This window comes from Eubalaena glacialis, chromosome 7 (assembly GCF_028564815.1).
Source record: "Eubalaena glacialis isolate mEubGla1 chromosome 7, mEubGla1.1.hap2.+ XY, whole genome shotgun sequence".
Taxonomy (NCBI): Eukaryota; Metazoa; Chordata; class Mammalia; order Artiodactyla; family Balaenidae; genus Eubalaena; species Eubalaena glacialis.
In genome coordinates, this window is record NC_083722.1 from 68,578,660 (window position 1) to 68,599,329 (window position 20,670).

At 44.0% G+C, this 20,670-nt stretch overlaps 1 protein-coding gene across 3 annotated transcripts in view; it reads right to left on the bottom strand.

The window, feature by feature from the left end:
* The window catches only part of MYRIP (myosin VIIA and Rab interacting protein), a 224,192-nt gene that overhangs the window by 22,858 nt on the left and 180,664 nt on the right, over nt 1-20,670 (bottom strand). For all 3 annotated transcript variants that reach the window (XM_061196590.1, XM_061196589.1, XM_061196591.1), the window contains one exon: nt 14,905-15,144. In XM_061196590.1, coding sequence (XP_061052573.1) covers nt 14,905-15,144 — 240 coding nt within the window. The remainder of the gene's footprint in view (nt 1-14,904; nt 15,145-20,670) is intronic.

Genomic DNA, 20,670 nt, shown 5'->3' on the forward strand with positions numbered 1-20,670 from the left:
GATAAGCACTTCCCAGTTCTCTGCAGTCCCCACCATTCATTCTATTGAATACATATCTTATTGGGGGCCTGTGGTTCGCAGGCTCTGCTCCAGGTGCTGGGATAAGCAGTGAACAGTGGATGAAGTCCCTGCCCTCACAGTGTGCCTTTAGCTCTACCCCAGCCACTTGACATGGTGACATACTTTCCTGACCCCTGAAGGTATTTGCACTTGTCATTAAGTGAGAGTGAGCAGTCCCCAGCAGTTGGTCTGTGGAGAGCACCACAGCTTCACTTGGAAGGTCTGTGGTCCCCTTCAGAAGGGAACCAGCTTCCAGCTGGGGAAGTGACTGAAAAAAATTATATGGAAACTGGTCAAGATCTCTCTGGTTGGTTGGTGTCCCAGTGCTGCCCTCCATTGTGAAACACAAACTGGAACCCACAAACACTTGCAGGGAATGAATCCCACCTCTAGGGAATCGGGTGGTTCTTGCGTGTTCTACAGGAGCGTTGCGGGCTTGCTTGGATATGAGCGCGGGAGTGGACAGGGCACCTGCTGGAAGTGAAGATAACTGGGATTTGATTAGCTGTGTGACAGGAGCAGGGCATCCAACCTCCTTGTTCCTTAGCTTACTCACTAGGCCAGTAAGCGATTAGAAGGTTTGTCACAGGGTTAACACCAACTTGTTATGTAAATGTCCTGTTCCCTGCCCAGTCTAGATTTAAAAGTAGAAAGTACCTTCTACAATTGTGTGAAATAAAGCTATATTTAGCACCGGACAGGGTTTTGTTCAGATAAAAAGCTGGTGAGGATTCAGAGGTGCTGGCAGGGAGCCCTGTGTGTGGGAGAAATGAAAATCTACAGGAGCCTTCCTGCTTTATTGCTTATAGCTCCAGAGACCTGAGCTGAATGGCACAAACAAAGCACGATTCCAGAGCCAGAAAAAGCTCTCTATGACGGCAGCCGACGTTACTCCAGATGTTAATTATAAGATGGATCAAATGTGACAGGTCCGTGGTATCAAATAAGGGAGACCTGAAAGTGTGAAGAAAATCAGCTGACAGAATAGGGGCTGTTGCAGAACAGGAAGGTTGGCCTCAAAGACACTCGTGGCCAAGGGCCCCATGGATGATGGAATGAAAATTGCCAGTGGACTCATGCAGTAACCAAATTCAACCTTCCAGTGATCAAAGAAACACAAATTAAATAAGAAATTTATTAAGTGCCGGGTACTTGCATGACTCCCTTTCAAAATGCCCAGCGTAGCCAGTATGGCTTCTCCAGGGTGGAGGAGGAGCTTTCAGCTGTTGATACGCCCCAGGGATGTATTTGCTCTGACACACTGACGCTCCTCGACCTCCCGACCACGCATGGTCACCACTGAGAGCCTGAGTGTCCACCTCTAGGGTCCGGTCTGTGTCACATCCCCTTGTGGAACATCAAATCCATTATGTCAACTTTACAATCACCGGGCTGGAACCAAGAGTCCACGCTCAGGGTACAGAAGGTGATGAGAAACCTCCAGTGTTTCCTCCATCGCTCAGCAGTGAGGCAGAGAAGCAAGCGTCAACCTCGACAAAGACTCAGCTTCCTGCCAGACTGTAACGAACAACAGGACCAATGCAGACCTTTAAGGAGGTGATGTACCACTCCAAGGTGGGGGCCTGCCACAGTGGCCACGTCAATGGACCTGAGAAAGAAGACCAGCTCAGGACCCACGTCAAAATCCCACCTGTATCTTTTCCCTTCTTTCTAGGGACTGCAGGGCAGAGCAGACTCCTTTACTTTTTGTCTCACTACCCACAAACTTGAGCCCGAGCAATCTCTCCATCCTGTAGCCATGCCCTTTCTCTTCCTATAAACACATGTTGCTAGAAACAAATTCTTCCTCCATTTACTCTTCCTTATAAACTGTTTTGCAAAGACATGCAGCATGCAAAGTGTTGCCAGGGGGAGATTCTGAGTCTCTAGAATTCGAAAGAAGAAAATATTTCCATCCTAAACACTAGATATACCTGCTTATTTGCAATCCTCGCAAATTCTCCCGATAATTTTCCAGTGTCATCATTCATTTCGAAGCTTTGTGTTGGACAAAGAAATGCAGACTCATTTCAAGCTGGAATAAGCGGGACTGCTGCTTACCAGAATGGCTCAAGCTTGTGAACATGTGAGCAGCAGGGGCTCATTAGCTGCCTGGCTTAATAGGAAGAGAACACAGTGGAATAACAGAGGCCTGATCCCAGACCCCTCTCTACCCTTGGGCATGTGCGTGCACATGTGTCTGCCAGTCTCAGCGGCGCCAAAACAGATTCAGTATCTGGCTGTGTGTGATGAACTGGGGCTGTGACAGAGGCCTGGGGTATCTATTTATGTGACTTGATATAAGTCTTGATATGACAGAACCTGATACAATGTGGGATAAAGCTTTGAGGATTAAATGATGTGTACAGGTTTCTGGGGCAGAAGAGGGAATTTCCCAGTTCCACCTCGGGGATTGTTCTGACACCTATAATAGGACCTAAACAGATAGAAGCTGAAGGGACGTTGACATTAGGGTTTTTGTGAGATTTAGAAGCAGGCGGTATGCTTTGAGGTCCATGGGTCAATCTATGAAGCAGGGAGGGCAGTGGTGAGGGGACTGCCACATCAGCAGGGTCTTGCAAAGGGCCTCCTTACCCATCGGGCTCAGCAGGCGTGGAGCCTAGGGCCCACCATTCTTTTAGGGGGTCCGTGAAAATGTCTTAATTTCTTTTAAAATCATAAGGAAAAATGAACTATTAGGTCCAGGCACATGTTTTAATACATAATATTAATCTTTATACCAACACAATTGTAAAATACGATTTTAAATGGTTTTTTGTGGAGGAAAGGGTCCACAAAGGCAAAAGTGCTTGGGCACACAAAAGTCATAAATTGGCCCTGGTCTTGCTGATCTGGAGCCTCTATGGAGAAGGCACCTGGGCAGGGCTGGTTCCTAGGGTGGATCTGGGCAGCAGCCGCCTGGTGAAGGCCCTGAGCAGGCCCCTATAAGAGGGCTGGTTGTGAACATGTGGGAGATCTTTCCCCTAGATTCCCCCAGATAATGGAGGGAGACGGTGGGGGTGGGTGGATGCTCTGGTCTTGTGGTTTCCTAGTGGGGACGGATGCTAAGGTGTCCTCCTCATTGTACACACCAGATCATGAGGCTTGGGAAATTCAGGTTACTCTGTGTAGATTTTGGGGAAATAACTTAATCTCTCTGAGCCTCAGCTATGAAATGGAGATAACACCATCTAGCTCAAGGGGTTGTTGAGAAGATGAAATTAGTCAGCATATGCCAAGTGTCCACAGTGTTTGGGTCCAGAGCTGTCCACCTGTCCTCAAAACTCTCCCACCTGCCCTGCTGGCTCAAGATGGGCACATTACTGGTGATGGCCAGCAGCTTAGACACCTTTTATTATGTACTGTGTTCTATTTTTTTTTTTTTTTTCTTTTTGGCCGTGTTGGGTCTTCGTTGCTGCATGCGGGCTTTCTCTAGTTGCGGCGAGCGGGGGCTACTCTTCGTTGCGGTGCGCAGGCTTCTCATTGCGGTGGCTTCTCTTGTTGCGGAGCACGGGCTCTAGGGGGCACGGGCTTCAGTAGTTGCAGCGTGCGGGCTCAGTAGCTATGGCTAGCATGAGCTCAGTTGCTCCGCGGCATGTGGGATCTTTCTGGACCAGGGATCGAACCTGTGTCCCCTGCGTTGGCAGGCGGATTCTTAACCACTGCACCACCAGGGAAGTCCTGTACTGTGTTCTTGAAACAACTTTCCTTGACTACTTGGTGTTTTGAAGAATGCTTTTTACTATTTTTTAACCAAAAAAAAAAAAGTTAAACTTTGCTGCTGTTTCCCAGTTTTTTTCTCTTGCTAAGTAAGAATATTAAAAAAAAAAAGCCACCATGGTTTACTACTGTCTGGCTTCACCATAATGTCATAAAGAAGGGATACCTTAACACCAAAAATGGAAGACACAATATCAGAATACAGAATGGTTTGTCCTGAGAAATGACAGTAAACAACCTGACACTGACACTCAGACAGGCACGCATGCACGCAAGCACGCAGGACCCTCCGTTTCCCAGTAGGGAGCATACTGAACCATACATACTGATAGGCAATAAATATAAGGTATGCCATTGCCTAGCTGGGCAACCGAACAAGCCAGGCCCTCAAACATCATCTACTATTTCCCATCATCACTAATTTAATTCAAGCCTTCAGGAAGCATCTGCTCTATGCCCGGCACTGCACTGGGCCCTGCAGGGGATGCAAAGTGAGTAAGCCTGGGTCTCTGTCCTCAGAGAGCAGAGACAGGAGAAGGGCAGGAAGACCCAGGTAGCAGAAAACAGGTCCTACCCTGCACTGGGAGCCACAGGCTGTGGACCTGCAGAGGGGCAAGCAGGTTCCGTTAATGTGTGACTTTGGGGTCAGTCTGGAAGCACAGGAAACAGAAAGAACTTTAACAGAGTCTTCTAAAGACATGTTGGCTCCCATGCAGGAATTACAGGCAGAGGAGAAAAGTCTTTCAGTGTTCAACTTGCGTAAAATGTGTACGGGGCCTCACCTTCTCTCCTGGGACACGTTGCTCCTGAGAGAGCCCTTTAGGGAGGAAGAGAGGAAGGAAGGAAGCCAGCTCAGTGTTAATGTGCATCCTTCCTATGCCGAGTCTGACCCCAGGCTTCTCGTGATTTCGTGTAACCCTCATCACAACCTGACGTGGTGGCTGTTTTCATCCCATCTTGAGAGACGAAGAAACTGTGGCTCAAGGAAGAAGATGCACAGCTGAGATTTGAATCCAGAGACTTTGGTCTTCAAGGTCCACACTCCTTCCCACCTGCCACATCACCTCCTCCACCTGCATAATTCCTGGGACCCAATGGACTGCAGAAAGTGATGGAAGAACAGAATCTAACTGAATAATCAGATCCATGAACAACAGATCAGCGAGAGAAGGGCCTGTAGCCTCCACCAAGTGACATCAATCAGAACAAGCTCGTTGATTTGTACACCAATGACCAAGCCACACAACAGAGCTTGAGATCTCCCAAGCGACCAGCTCCTGTTCTGAGCCTTACTGAGCCTACCTGAGATGGAGCCGCCAAAAACAATCAGAGTGAACAAGAATGTGGTCTCTGAGGAAATCTGCTCTAAGTGTGATCCAGACTTCACAGCCCGCTCATTACTTTTCTGTCCCACATTACAGATGCTACCTTGGCTTTGTGAAATGCTTCTATCAAACCGCCAGAGCAAGCAAGGAAATTTGTCCAAATGCCCTGATTTCATGTATTTTTTCCTTCTCAAAGGTAAGAAAAGAAACTCCATATGTCCTCCTAAATAGTTGACAGAAATCTGCTAGAAAAATTCAATGCAAATATGTTTCAGTTCTCATGAAACATAAGGCGCTCCGGCGAAGCCTCTACAACCCGTCAAAATACATTCTCCACGAACAGACTCACATCCCCAACGACTGACTTGAAAGAAGGTGGCACAGAATTGTGGAAAGAAATTGGAGCATGAACCTAATAAATTAGCATATGTAATAAATTGAAACATGAAATGTAATGGAGATCAGAGAATGGACCTCTAGGAATGTTTGGGTTCTTAAATCATTTAGATTTTGATGGTCAAAGCCACCTATGAAAGAAATAAGATTTTTAAAAATTGTGATAATTGAAATGAATTTTTAAAAAAATTTATTTATTTCATTTATTTTATTTTTGGCTGAGTTGGGTCTTCCTTGCTGCATGCAGGCTTTCTCTAGTTGCGGCAAGCGGGGCCTACTCTTTGTTGAGGTGCGCAGGCTTCTCACTGCGGTGGCTTCTCTTGTTGCGGAGCATGGGCTCTAGGGGACACGGGCTTCAGTAGTTGCGGTGTGTGGGCTCAGTAGCTGTGGTGCCTGGGCTCAGTTGCTCCGCAGCATTTGGGATCTTCCCGGACCAGGGAATGAACCCGTGTCCCCTGCATTGGCAGGCGGATTCTTAACCACTGCGCCACCAGGGAAGCCGGAAATGAATTTTTTTAAATGTGCTATTTGCACATTTAGTTTAGTTCCAGAATTAAACCCACTGGTCTGTATGTTTCCCCATGGTCATTTTCTTTCCCTTCCTTGGTGGAGTCCCTGTTGTTTGATGTAGGCACCTGAGCAAGGCCACTCCAGGACCTGGTGACGGTGAGAGAGGAGGGGAATGCTGGGGCCACTGCCTTTGACCATACCTGCCCGGGCAGGTGTAGGGCAGACAGGACTTCCTGTCCTGGCAGAGGAGGTGATCACGGTTGTCAATCTCTTTTGCTTTCGCATACTGGCTGTTCCTCAGAAAATTATTTCCTGATACTCACTGGACACACTTCCCCACTGTTGGCGGTAACCAGGGCTCTGCCAGGGCACGTGCTCAGCTCTGTAGTAGCCCAATGACATAGGAAACCACCTTCCATGTTCACTTGGAAAGGAGGTGGCACATGGCAACCAGGGTGATCTTGATAAATGTAAGGTCCTCCTTGTTATGTCTCTGCTGAAACCTTTCCAGGTGCTTCCTATCTCACACAGAATAGAAGCCAAAGTTCTCTGCATGGCCCTCACCGCTGGCTTGCTCTGGCCCCTCCCTCCCTCCCTCTCTCACTTCTCCAAGCCCTCTCCCCTTGGCCACATTGCCCCAGCTACCCTAGCTCTTTAAGCCGTTCCTTGAACTTGTCAAGGTCATTTCCACCTTAAGGCCTTGCATGTTTTTCTCTGCCTGGAAAGCCCTTCCTTTAGATCTTTGCCTGACTTTTCTCTTTGTGTCTTTCGGGTTTCAGTGGAAAACAGAGTTGGTCAGAAAAGTCTGGACTATCCATGACTCATACTCCTTCCAACTCCATCCATGAGTATCCTGCTGAATCTCCTTAGCACTGATCACTAAGAACCTCTTCCCCTGTATGTGTTTACATACTTATCAGCTGTTGCCCCCAACACTGGGTAAATTCCACAAGAGCAGGGACCTTTTCTCTCTGGTTCCTACTGTATTACAGCTCTTAGAATAGTTCAACAATTATTTGTAACAAGGATTGAACAAGGATTCAAACTCCAGAACTTGTGCCACTACCTCTCATGGGAAGTTGGCATCTTTTCCTTATTGTCTCCTGTACATATTGCTGGCCCTGCAAACCTGGGGGAGCCATTCATTCCTTTGTTGGAGAGAACATTAAGGACCTTCCTCTCTTGCCACATCCCTTCCCCCAAAAGAACAAGTGCACATACGTCTCAACACATTTATTAAAAAATGATCTCTTCCCAACCAAGGGTGAGAGGTGGGTGGTAATTATGAGATCAATTGTGAGTTAAATTAAGTATATTCTAGGGCATACTTCTGGACTATTTCATTGCATCCTTTATCAATATCTCACAAATTTAATTACTCTGCCTTTAAAACATGATGTACTATCTTAATAGATAGGTCCTCTTCATTTCTTGTATTTTTTCTAAGCATTTCTAAGTTATTCTTGACTTTATCAGGTGATTTTTTGAATCCTTTTGAAAAGTTAAAAAAACTTCTGGTTCAGATTTTGATTTAAATTACAGTAAATGTCTACCCTCATTTTGGAAGAATTCTTTACACTGTTTTTCCTACCAGCAAAACTGGTAGGTTTCTTAGAGATCTGCAGTTTTCTTGTTAAGCTTTAATTTCACATTTTTTTGTTCCTATTATGGTTGGAATTAATTTCCATTTTATCTCCCCACTCCTCCAGTCTGGCTTGAGATTCATCTATACATTTTAGTTATGAAATGGGGAGTTCTAATGTAAATCCCAGAACCTATTGAGCTGTATTGCGTAATTGTGCCGAATGCTATGGATTCATGAATAGACCTGCTACTACTAGACCTTTTCTTTGAATAGAATGAATTTTTATTTTGCATTTATTTGCATTCAAAGTTGCTGTATTCTTTTCTTTTTTTTTTTTAATTGAAGTTGATTTACGATGTTATGCTAGTTTCAGGTGTACAGCAAAGCGATTCAGTTATATGTATCTATCTATATATTCTTTTCAGATTCTTTTCCCTTATAGGTTATTATAAGATATTGAATATAGTTCCCTGTGCTATACCATAGGTCTTTTATCTATTTTATATATAGTAGTGTGCATAGTTGCTGTATTCTTTTACAGGCTCTTTTTATCTCAGGTAAATGTTTGTGATCTCTGACCTTACCCTGGGGATCCTTTATATTTCTCCACACGTTTTTCTCCCATTCTATGCAATAGCTATTTCAAACCCTCTCCACAATCCTGACACTCAAATTTCACTATCCCCTCACTTTCAGAAGGCAAACTTGCCTTCTAGTTCAGAAAGCTAGAGATGTAACCAAGCAGGACCTTATGGGGCCTTTCCAGGACAGACCACCCCCTGCCCCCATGTCCTCTGCCTGCCTCTTGTTTGTAGAAAGACTTTAGCCTCCTAGGCCATCCCCGAGTTCCAAAGAATAAATTTAATAAATTTAGAAGTGAGAAAATGCAGAAACAAAGGAAAACAGTCAAGCAAGACAAAATAATAATAGTTTAGCCATTAAACAAAGTCAAATACCTTTAGTTCCTCTCAAGGGCTATAAGATAACATTCTGAGCCATATCCTTTGAGCTGTTTTGCAAATACTGAAACCCCCGCAGGTGGAAAACATTAACTGCATGCTGACCACCAGCATGTAGGCAGGCCCCAGACAGGTTGGAACCAGAAGGTTGATGATGTTGACTCCCCATTACCTCACTACCAACCAATCAGAATAATGTACACAAGCTGATCATGTGCCCTGCAACCCTCTCACTCACCCTATCTTTAAAAACCTTTCCGTGAAAGCCATCAGGCGTTCCGGCCTCTTGAGCATTAGCCATCCCCAATCTTGCTTGGTGCCCTGCAATAAACACTACATTTTCTTTCACCACAACCCAGTGTCAGTAGATTGGCTTTACTGTGCCCAGGCGAGCAGACCCAAGTTTGGTTGGGTAACAGAGGGGCGGAGGGGGGTGAAGCATAGAACATAAAACAAACTCTCTTCATCTTCCTAAACATCAAATTTACCCACTTACTTGTATCTGGACTATTCTGTCTTTGCCATTCCTATGCCAATGCCCCATCTGTTTTCTGGACCTCATCCCCTCCATTTCCCCAAGAGTTCCTTATTGTTGGACACTTAGGTTGTTTCAAAGTTTTCCTAGTATAAAAATATAACACTTGATGAACTGCATTGTGATATACCCTTGGCTGCTTGTCCAGTTATTCCTTAGGATAAATGATTGAAAGCTTATTTGCTGGATCAAAGGGTATGCACACTTTGATTGCTTAGAGCTACCAAGTCACCAGTGTGCTAATATGTGCTACTTTGTGGGTATTAGACTGCCTATTTCCCTGAACTCTTACCAACATTGATTATCGTTCTTTTTAACCATCCAATTTGTTAGGCAAAGTGGCATTTCATTATTTCAATTTGCATTTTTATTGCTTGTATGAACAAATGATAAACTTTGCCCTGTTCATGGCTGTCTTCCCAGTGCCTCAATGTGCTTTTGTTGAATGGAAAAAATGACTGTGCAAACCATATGCCAGGTTCTGGGCTAGGTGTTGTATTGAATACAGCTGAGATACAATTAAAGTTGAATATTTTTTCATATGCTTATTGGTCATTTACATTCTTCTTCTTCTGTTTTTGTTTTTGGTGAATTGTCTGCTTATGTAGACTGCCTTTTTATCTATTAGCATTATGAGTATATTAATTCTCGAGGGCTCAGTTCATCTTTTGCGTAGAGAAGAAGATGTTCTGTTGAAGCCCTCGTGATCCAGGAGAGAACCCAGAACTCTCTTCCCAGCTGTGCAGGCCCCTCCCCCAAACACACAGGACACAAGTGTGGGAATGAGTGACGCCAGTGACAACAGGAGTGAAATGAAACCTCACCTGTTCAAGCGCTGTGGATAAGAGCTGTACCTCGAAGTGGACAGCTAAAGCTTCTCTTTTTTCCTAGCCCAGCAGTTAAATAGAAAGTTAGAAGAGGCAACAGGCATAAGGCCTACTGAGATCAGTGTAGCTTGTAAGATATAAATGGGTATTGAACCTTTAGCGCCAACTGAAGATGGAGACATGCTTCTCAAATAAGATACTACCTGGGGTGAAAGACACTGAATCCTCATGTGGATGCTGAGTCATTTTACAAGGGTGAGACACACGTGGACAATACTTGGTTTTATGTTAACACTGTGATATCGACAAAAAGTTTTTCACAAGCACATTAAACTGCAGAAACCCACAGCTCTGGGTTTTCTCAGACAACAATCAATCTGTCTGCTTATCCATTGACCAGTACTGTGTTTCTATATGACTTGATGCTAGTAAATGGGGAGCAGCTGTGAGAAGATGCACAAATCTGTCTCTTATTTGAGGAGAAAGACATTTATTACTTTAGGGAAGTCTCAGTACTTTGAGGAGAATTATTCCATGAAACTATGAATATGGGAGATATCTGCTGGTCTGTGACACCCTTGTGAAACTAAGACACAATGATTCAGCTTTGTGATAATTAATAAACAAAGACACTTTGCTTTCAGGACATTGCGTGTACAAATTTGACTATAATGCAAGAATTCACTAATATGGGCCTTCAACAAACACTCATGTTCCAAAAGCTTGACACATAGGACATCTTTTGTCATATAAATAGTGTCAAAAATGATACTAATATCAGGAAACAAAAACCTATTTAATGCCTTACATGTCTAGAACCATGGGATTTTGGAGCGAGCAGGGACCTTGGGGATCACTGCTCTAAGCTTGGGGAGATAGGGTTTTGTGGGAGATTCAGCCCCTGCATGTAGTCTCCAAAGTCAGGCCAGGAGTGCTTGACCTTTCTTTGCGTCCTTCTCTCAGGAATGCAGCACCTGCATATCCAGGGGCAGATGGTTCTAGGAACCACTTCAGCCAGGCCTTTCTTCCATAACCATTGGCACAGCCACCGGCCCAGTGGCAGAGGGGGAAGCAAGTGCTTATTCCCAGGCTTGAAGGATCCCAAGGTTTGGAAGGTTGACCATGAGATTCAATGGAACCAAGATGACTTCAATTAAAAACATGGCCCTCTAGGAATCCAGGTTTCTGGGCTGGCCCCAAGTTTTACAAGCTGGTTCTTCAGGTAGTTAAAATTCAGATGGCAGTGACCATCCTTCAATCATCATTGGGCCCCCAACACCCAGCCAAAGTGAGTCAACTGCAGGGACAAGTCTGCCTACAGCAAAGGGCTGACTCCCATCAAGAAACAGCATGTTTCTAAAATGGTTCTTCTGCTGCTGGACAAGATTGTGAAGCCCTAATTCCTACATGGGTTGTCATACCAAGGACACTGAACTGCCACTGATGTCCCTGTGTCTACGGGAATATGCACATTCTTCTGCTGCCAGAGAGAAGAACCTGCGATAGAGGCAGGAGGGATGGTGAAGTCTGGATAAAACTCTCTCCGTGTAAGGGATCCTCGTGGTCAGGCAGAGGCCATTAGCAACCAGTTAGGCATTTGGATTTCTCCACTGCTTAGTCACAAATACTGCAGTGAGTGTTTGTGAACTGGGGACTCTGCGTGTTTTCCTGTTTGCTTACTGTCTTAGTCTGGTTTCCCCAGAAGCAGACCCTGAGACAGGGATGCGAGTGCATGGAGTTTATTTGGGAAGTGATCCCAGGAACCAGTGGAGGAGGGGGTGGGGCAAGGCAGGGAAGAGAAGGCAGCCTGATCCAGCTGGTCCTCACTGCGGGTGCCCAGAGCCAAATCTGCTGGGGAACTCGGGGCATCAGTGGGTGGCACACACTCCGTGGGTCACCACCCCAATGGAGGCAAAGGAGTGGAGTATTTACACTCTTCACATCAGTCACTGGTTAGGGCTGCTCCTGGGGAGGGGAGTGTTATTCTCTCACTCCCAGCCTGCCTTCTGCACAGGAAGAGGAGCTCCTGCTGTGTCGGGAGCCCCCAGGCAGATGGACCTTGGGCCAGTGTGCAGTAGCACGGTAAAGAGATAAGGCAAGCACGAACAGCTTCTGGAACAGTTTCTTTAGCCCAGATCCGCTTCCCAACCATGGCGTGTGTGTGTACATGTGTGAGTGCTGGACAAACTAGTTGTGGTCGGATTACAAGGGAAGTCATAGTTACTCTGATCCCGAAGATGGGAACCTGGGAGGTTCTGACGTGGGTATTTTCCCCATTACATTCTTCAGAGCATGGTGAAGCACCAAACGTGGCTACAGACCTCTGGCTTGACACTGCACGTGTGGATGGGACATAGGCACTAAGCTGTTCCCTCAGTGCTAACACAGGGGCATTATTTCACGACAGTGAAGTTTCTTTTCCTTGAGGTTGTTAAAGGGGCTGTGAGGTTAATATTTGCTGGGCTCTGGCTGTGTGCTACCTCTATGCTGCATAATTCAGTCCTCCCAACTCTATAAGGGCGTATGATTATCCCCATTTTACAAACAAGGCCAACATGTGTTTGTCCAATCAACAATGAAGACCTAGACTGGTTTTTAGGGATCGATATAAAAACAAGCCAGACTTGGGCTTGTCGACATGCTGGGAGCAAGTTCAAGGGCTGCAGGGCAGCTCCAGCTGCTGAGTAGAGAAAGGATTGGAGGGGCCAAGGAGGGCAGCTAGGGGACGGGGTGTAGGAAGCAGGCAAGAAATGGCCTTGGCTTAGAACCAAAGTCCAAAGTTTGCAAACTGCATGGATGTGTTTCACAGTCAGTCTAATCCTGAAGCCTATCTCTATACCCTTCTGCTTCTAAATAATCTTCCACAGATGAACGTATATTTCTGTTTTCCTTTAATCAGAGTAGCCGATGCCTGATGGAGAAAGATACATTGATTACCTCTTTTTGTTTGCTATCTGGGTTTTTACATACACAAGTGATATCTGGTTGACTATTTAATCCATTGATTCATGGTCGGCGGTGGGAAGGACTTAAACTTTGAGAAACTGACACATTTGGGAGTTTGAATAAAAGCAACTCCCCTAATTTCCTGCTCAGTGTGGGCACAGGGCAGGATGGGGGCAGGATGGAGGGCTTGGCCAAGCACCCAGGATTTTCCGCCTTTCCCTGTTCACTTTCTGCCCAGAAGAGCACAGTACAGATGGATGGCTGTGCCTCCAGAAGGTGAGGCCTGCAGGCTGATGAGGGACGGGTGTGCGTGGCTCATCCCAGCCTGGCGTGCCGCTGGTACAGCATGAGCTTTTGGTGCCTTGGGACCACCAGGCAGCAAAGCCAGTAGGATGTGGAGCCACTGTAAGAAATAATGTGATATTCTTCAGTTACCGTCTGGCTCTCAGCTCTAGCAGACAAATGTGACTGTAATGGGCCATCGGTTCAAGTAACAGAGAGGATCAGAGCCCATAACCATTGAAGAGGCAATGGGTCAGAGCCCATATCCCGGGGAAGGGCTGCCTGTGAAGGCCAAGATCTGCTCTCCACCCACAGACATGCGGGGGGAAAGAGATGTGCGCCATCCCCAGGCAAAGGACCCGGCAGGTTTATGAGTGAGGATTCAATGGTTATGGAGGCCGGGATGGGAATGAATGCAAGGCAGAGTCTGAGGTGTCGGAAGGTTCAGGGCCTCAGCCATGGAGGACGGTCCCCACTTCCCTTGGGGTCTGCTCTGGACCACCTGTGGTCATTCCTGGGTTGGCCAGCCTCCTGCACAGTACCCCAGCTTGGCTGTTGAGCAGATGAAGGGGGCTCATTCACCATGCACATGGGTTACCAGCAGCCTGTTAGCTTAGATAGCCTACTCTCAGAATAGTGAAAAAATTGATCCTAAGTACAAAGAAGTCTAGATGTTACCAGATAAGATCTTACCTGAGTTCCAAAAGAGGCAGCTTGTTGTAAAGGAAGGAGCCTGTGATTTGATGCCAAGCAGGTGTGTGATGCAGCCTCAGCTCTGAAACTTACTAGCTGTGGGCCTTGGGTAAGTACCTTTATGACTAGCCTCAGTTTCCTCATCTGCAACATGGGTCTGTGTCTGCCTCAAAGGTTTTATATTAAATGAACTAACTAGCATGTGCAAAGCACCAGGCATGTAGGAGACACTGAACAAATGCTAGCTTCTTCCCCTTCCACTGGAGGCAGCAGGGATATCCTGACCAGGGGGCCAAGTCTAGTGTGAACGTACTTGGTGGAGCTGTAGTGGGAACCCAGGCACGTGCTGGAGGACGGTGGACAGAAAGGCTGGGATCCCTTTCTGCCAGAGGCAGGGTCTATTTTCTGTGCTTTTCACACAATGTCCCTTGGAACTCGGTGGCCAGCTTGGGGGAAGGAAGGGAGGACGGTGGGACTGAAGATCAAGTGGTTGGAGCTTTGGGGACCCTCAGAGCAGCAGTGCTTTTATCTGTTTAAAGCACTGGGATTCCATATAAGGTTTGTTTGAGAAAGCCTTCTGGCTAAGTCAAACAAGCCAAAATCTGAAAACTGCAGAGATAAATGATCCAGAAGGCCACTTTCAACACAAAGACTTTATACTATGAAATGAAGCGTCATCATTGGCTAAAAGAGGATTGGCTAGATGTTCTCAGTCCACAGGAAACATTCCTTCGGGAGAGGGTGGGGCGGGAAATAACACAGTTCTTTACCAATGAGAGAGACCATGGGTACTACATTATAGACTCGAAATTTAAGGGCTGTCTTGATGAAGAATAGGAGATGAGAGGTCTTGGGAGACGTCCAAGGACACGCGGTGCTATTTTCCTGATTGAATAACTCAGCGTTAATCAAGGAGAGTTTTCTTGGGCTCTCCCAAGTGCATAGGGATGGGCATTTTAGAGAGTGCTCTTTGGGGTCCCAGCACATCTCTGCACAAATGCAGAACCTTCCCCCACACCCCAGCTGCAGAAACCAAGCCATCTGCAGGTGGATTCACAGAGCTTACCTTCTTCAGCTCTTCCTGGACACTCTGGCTGTTGTCTTCAGAGGACAGACTTTCCTTCTGGTTCTCAGACTCTGTCTTGGGCTCGGACTCCTGATCCTCCCCAGAGGAAGTTTCCTTCTCACTCATTTTCATTGCCAACTCATACAGCCTGTTTGTCCGTTTCTCTTCTGCAGCGTCTGTGCCGGCCTGTGGGTGCCGAGCCTCATTGCAGATGTCAGTCTTTGATAAATCACCCAACACCTAAATGAAAGCCAGAATCATGAGCTGAAGACTCTTCTGCTACAGTCATGTTGCTTGTTGTTCCCAATAATCCCTGAGTAAAGGACAATCCAGGAAAATGAAGCTCTTACCTGATCTGCTTTCCCTATGGATGGACTTTTTATTTTTACTTCTTCAAACACATGCATCTTAACACTTTGTTAAAAATTTGGCAGGTGAGCACCTGTACTCAGAAAAGTGACTTCAGTGTTTTTCATTTGCAAAATACTTACCGAGTGCCCACTAGGGTCAGCACTGTGCTGGTGCTGAGGATGCAAAGCTGAGCAAACCCCCGCCCGCCCCCTGGTGGAGGAGACACTAAAACCCTGACAAGTGCACAGAAGCAGTGGGTGGGGAGGGAGGCTCTGACAGCCCTCTAAGGGGCACCGGATGGCAGGGCTGGGACTCAGGGAAAGCTTGCTTATGGAGGTGGTGTTTGAGTGGAGATTCAAAGTGTAGCAGTTACCTAGCTAAAAGGGAGAGAGGAAAGAATGGTTTTCTAGGCAAATCGCAGATTTTGAGATGGTGCAAGGTCCTTGTGCATACATAAGGAATACTATGTGCCCTTCCCTTGATAATTACACAATTACATCTCTGGCTCCTACTATCTCCGAAGCTCCCTCTATGAGTAGAGCCCTGGCCAGGCCTGGGGAAGTCCAGGAAGACATGACATTCTAACTCTCACTCTATTTTTCACCTTATATTAGACAGATATATATGGAATCTTAGCAAGATAACCCTCAAAGTACCATTAGGGTCCACTGGACCTAATTTGTGGTATTTTTTGAATTTTATTTTATTTAATTTTTTATACAGTAGGTTCCTTTTTTTTTTTTACATCTTTACTGGAGGATAATTGGTTAACAGTGGTGTGTTAGTTTCTGCTTCATAACAAAGTGAATCAGCTATACATATACATATACCCCATATCTCTTCCCTCTTGCATCTCCCTCCCACTCTCCCTATCCCACCCCTCTAGGTGGTCACAAAGCACCGAGCTGATCTCCCTGTGCTTAAAGCATGTTCTTATTAGTTATCTATGTTATACATATTAGTGTATATATGTCAATCCCAATCTCCCAATTCATCCCACCCCCCACCCCCCGCTTTCCCCCCTTGGTGTCCATACATTTTTTCTCTACATCTGTGTCTCTCTTTCTGCCCTGCAAACCGGTTGACCTGTACCAGTTTTCTAGATTCCACATATATGCGTTAATATACGATATTTGTTTTTCTCTTTCTGACTTACTTCACTCTGTATCTGGGTCCATCCACATCTTTACAAATGACCCAATTTCGTTCCTTTTTACAGCTGAGTAATATTCCATTGTATATATGTACCACATCTTCTTTATCCATTCGCCTGTCAATGGGCATTTAGGTTGCTTCCGTGTCCTGGCTATTGGAAATAGAGCTGCCATGAACATTGGGGTGCATGTGTCTTTTTGAATTATGGTTTTCTCAGGGTATATGCGCAGTAGTGGGATTGCTGGGTCATAAGGTAATTCTAGTTTTAGTTTTTTAAGGATCCTCCATACTGTTCTCCATAGTGGCTGTATCAATTTACATCACCACAAACAGTGCAAGAGGGTTCCCTTTTCTCCACACCCTCTCCAGCATTTTTTGTTTGTAGATTTTCTGATGATGCCCATTCTAACCGGTATGAGGTGATACCTCATTGTAGTTTTGATTTGCATTTCTCTAATTATTAGTGATGTTGAGCAGCTTTTCATGTGCTTTTTGGCCATCTGTATGTCTTCTTTGGAGAAATGTCTATTTAGGTCTTCTGCCCATTTTTTGATTGGGCTGCTTGTTATTTTAATATTGAGCTGCATGAGCTGTTTATATATTTTGGAGATTAATCTTTTGTCCGTTGATTCGTTTGCAAATATTTTCTCCCATTCTGAGGGTTGTCTTTTTGTCTTGTTTATAGTTTCCTTTGCTGTGCAAAAGCTTTGAAGTTTCATTAGGTCCCATTTGTTTATTTTTGTTTTTATTTCCATTACTCTAGGAGGTGGGTCAAAAAAGATCTTGCTGTGATTTATGTCAAAGAGTGTTCTTCCTATGTCTTCCTCTAAGAGTTTTATAGTGTCCGGTCTTATATTTAGGTCTTTAATCCATTTTGAGTTTATTTTTGTATATGGTGTTAGGGAGTGTTCTAATTTCATTCTTTTACATGTACCTGTCCAGTTTTCCCAGCACCACTTATTGAAGAGACTGTCTTTTCTCCATTGTATATCCTCGCCTCCTTTGTCATAGATTAGTTGACCATAGGTGCGTGGGTTTATCTCTGGGCTTTCTATCCTGTTCCATTGATCTGTATGTCTGTTTTTGTGCCAGTACCATATTGTCTTGATTACTATAGCTTTATAGTATAGTCTGAAGTCAGGGAGTCTGATTCCTCCAGCTCCGTTTTTTTCCCTCAAGATTGTTTTGGCTATTTGGGGTCTTTCGTGTCTCCATACAAATTAAAAATTTTTTTGTTCTATTCTGTAAAAAATGCCATTGGTAATTTGATAGGGATTGCATTGAATCTGTAGATTGCTTTGGGTAATATAGTCATTTTCACAATACTGATTCTTCCAACCCAAGAACATGGTATATCTCTCCATCTGTTTGTTTCATCTTTGATTTCTTTCATCAGTGTCTTATAGTTTTCTGAGTACAGGTCTTTTGTCTCCTTAGGTAGGTTTATTCCTAGGTATTTTATTCTTTTTGATGTAATGGTAAATGGGATTGTTTCCTTAATTTCTCTTTCTGATCTTTCGTTGTTAGTGTATAGGGATGCAAGAGATTTCTGTGCATTAATTTTGTATCCTGCAACCTTACCAAATGCATTGATTAGTTCTACTAGTTTTCTGGTGGCATCTTTAGGATTTTCTATGTATAGTATCATGTCATCTGCAAACAGTGACAATTTTACTTCCTCTTTTCCAATTTGTATTCCTTTTATTTCTTTTTCTTTTTTGATTGCCATGGCTGGGACGTCCAAAACTATGTTGAATAATAGTGGAGAGAGTGGACATCCTTGTCTTGTTCCTGAAATGCTTTCAGTTTTTCACCATTGAGAATGATGTTTGCTGTGGGTTTGTCATATATGGCCTTTATTATGTTGAGGTAGGTTCCCTCTGTGCCCACTTTCTGGAGAGTTTTTCTCATAAATGGGTGTTGAATTTTGTCAAAAGCTTTTTCTGCATCTATTGAGATGATCATATGGTTTTTATTCTTTACTTTGTTAATTGATTTGCATATATGGAAGAATCCTTGCATCCCTGGGATAAATCCCACTTGATCATGGTGTATGATTCTTTTAATGTGTGGATTCTTTTTCCTAGCATTTTGTTGAGGAGTTTTGCATCTATATTCATCAGTGATATTAGTCTGTAATTTTCTTTTTTTTGTAGTATCTTTGTCCGGTTTTGGTACCAGGGTGATGGTGGCCTCGTAGAATGAGTTTGGGAGTGTTCCTTCCTCTGCAATTTTATGGAAGAGTTTGAGAAGGATGGGTGTCAGCTCTTCTCTAAATGTTTGATAGAATTCACCTGTGAAGCAATCTGGTCCTGGACTTTTGTTTGTTGGAAGATTTTTAATCAGTTTCAATTTCATTTCTTGTGATTGGTCCATTCATATTTTCTATTTCTTGCTGGTTCAGTCTCGGAAGGTTATACCTTTGTAAGAATTTGTCCATTTCTTCCAGGTTGTCCATTTTATTGGCATAGAGTTGCTTGTAGTAGTCTCTTAGGATGCTTTGTATTTCTGAGGTGTCCTTTGTAACTTCTCCTTTTTCATTTCTAATTTTATTGATTTGAGTCCTCTCCCTCTTTTACTTGATGAGTCTGGCTAAAGGTTTATCAATTTTGTTTATCTTCTCAAAGAACCAGCTTTTAGTTTTATTGATCTTTGCTATTGTTTTCTTTGTTTCTATTTCATTTATTTCTGCTCTGATCTTTATGATTTCTTTCCTTCTGCTAACTTTGGGTTTTGTTTGTTCTTCTTTCTCTAGTTCCTTTAGGTGTAAGGTTAGATTGTTTATTTGAGACTTTACTTGTTTCTTGAGGTAGGATTGTATTGCTATAAACTTCCCTCTTAGAACTGCTTTTGCTGCATCCCATAGGTTTTGGATCGTCGTGTTTCGTTGTCATTTGTCTCTAGGTATTTTTTGATTTCCTCTTTGATTTCTTCAGTGATCTCTTGGTTATTTAGTAATGTATTGTTTAGCCTCCATGTGTTTGTGTTTTTTACATTTTTTCCCCTGTAATTGATTTCTAATCTCATAGCGTTGTGGTCGGAAAAGATGCTTGATATGATTTCAATTTTCTTAAATTTACCGAGGCTTGATTTGTGACCCAAGATGTGATCTATCCTGGAGAATGTTCCATGCCCACTTGAGAAGAAAGTGTAACCTGCTGTTTTTGGATGGAATGTCCTATGAATATCAATTAAATCTATCTGGTCTATTGTGTAATTTAAAGCTTGTGTTTCCTTATTAATTTTCTGTCTGGATGATCTGTCCATTGGTGTAAGTGAGGTGTTAAAGTCCCCCACTATTATTGTGTTACTGTCAATTTCCCTTTTATAGCTGTTAGCATTTGCCTTATGTATTGAGGTGCTCCTATGTTGGGCGCATATATATTTATAATTGTTATATCTTCTTCTTGGATTGATCCCTTGATCATTATGTAGTGTCCTTCCTTGTCTCATGTAACATTCTTTATTTTAAAGTCTACTTTATCTGATATGAGTATTGCTACTCCAGCTTTCTTTTGATTTCCATTTGCATGGAATATCTTTTTCCATCCCCTCACTTTCAGTCTGTATGTGTCCCTAGGTCTGAAGTGGGTCTCTTGTAGACAGCGTATATATGGGTCTTGTTTTCATATCCATTCAGTGAGCCTGTGTCTTTTGGTTGGAGCATTTAATTCATTCACATTTAAGGTAATTATCGATATGTATGTTCCTATGACCATTTTCTTAATTGTTTTGGGTTTGTTTTTGTAGGTGCTTTTCTTCTCTTGTTTTTCCCACTTAGAGAAGTTCCTTTAGCATTTGTTGTAGAGCTGGTTTGGTGGTGCTGAATTCTCTTAGCTTTTGCTTGTCTGTAAAGGTTTTGATTTCTCCATCAAATCTGAATGAGATTCTTGCCGGGTAGAGTAATCTTGGTTGTAGGTTCTTCCCTTTCATCACTTTAAATACATCATGCCACTCCCTTCTGGCTTGTAGAGTGTCTGCTGAGAAATTAGCTGTTAACCTTATGGGAGTTCCCTTGTATGTTATTTTTCGTTTTTCCCTTGTTGCTTTCAATAATTTTTCTTTGTCTTTAAATTTTGTCAATTCGATTACTATGTGTCTTGGCGTGTTTCTCTTTGGGTTTATCCTGCTTGGGACTCTCTTCGCTTCCTGGACTTGGGTGGCTATTTCCTTTCCCATGTTAGGGAAGTTTTCAACTATATCTCTTCAAATATTTTCTTGCGTCCATTCTCTCTCTCTTCTCCTTCTGGGACCCCTATA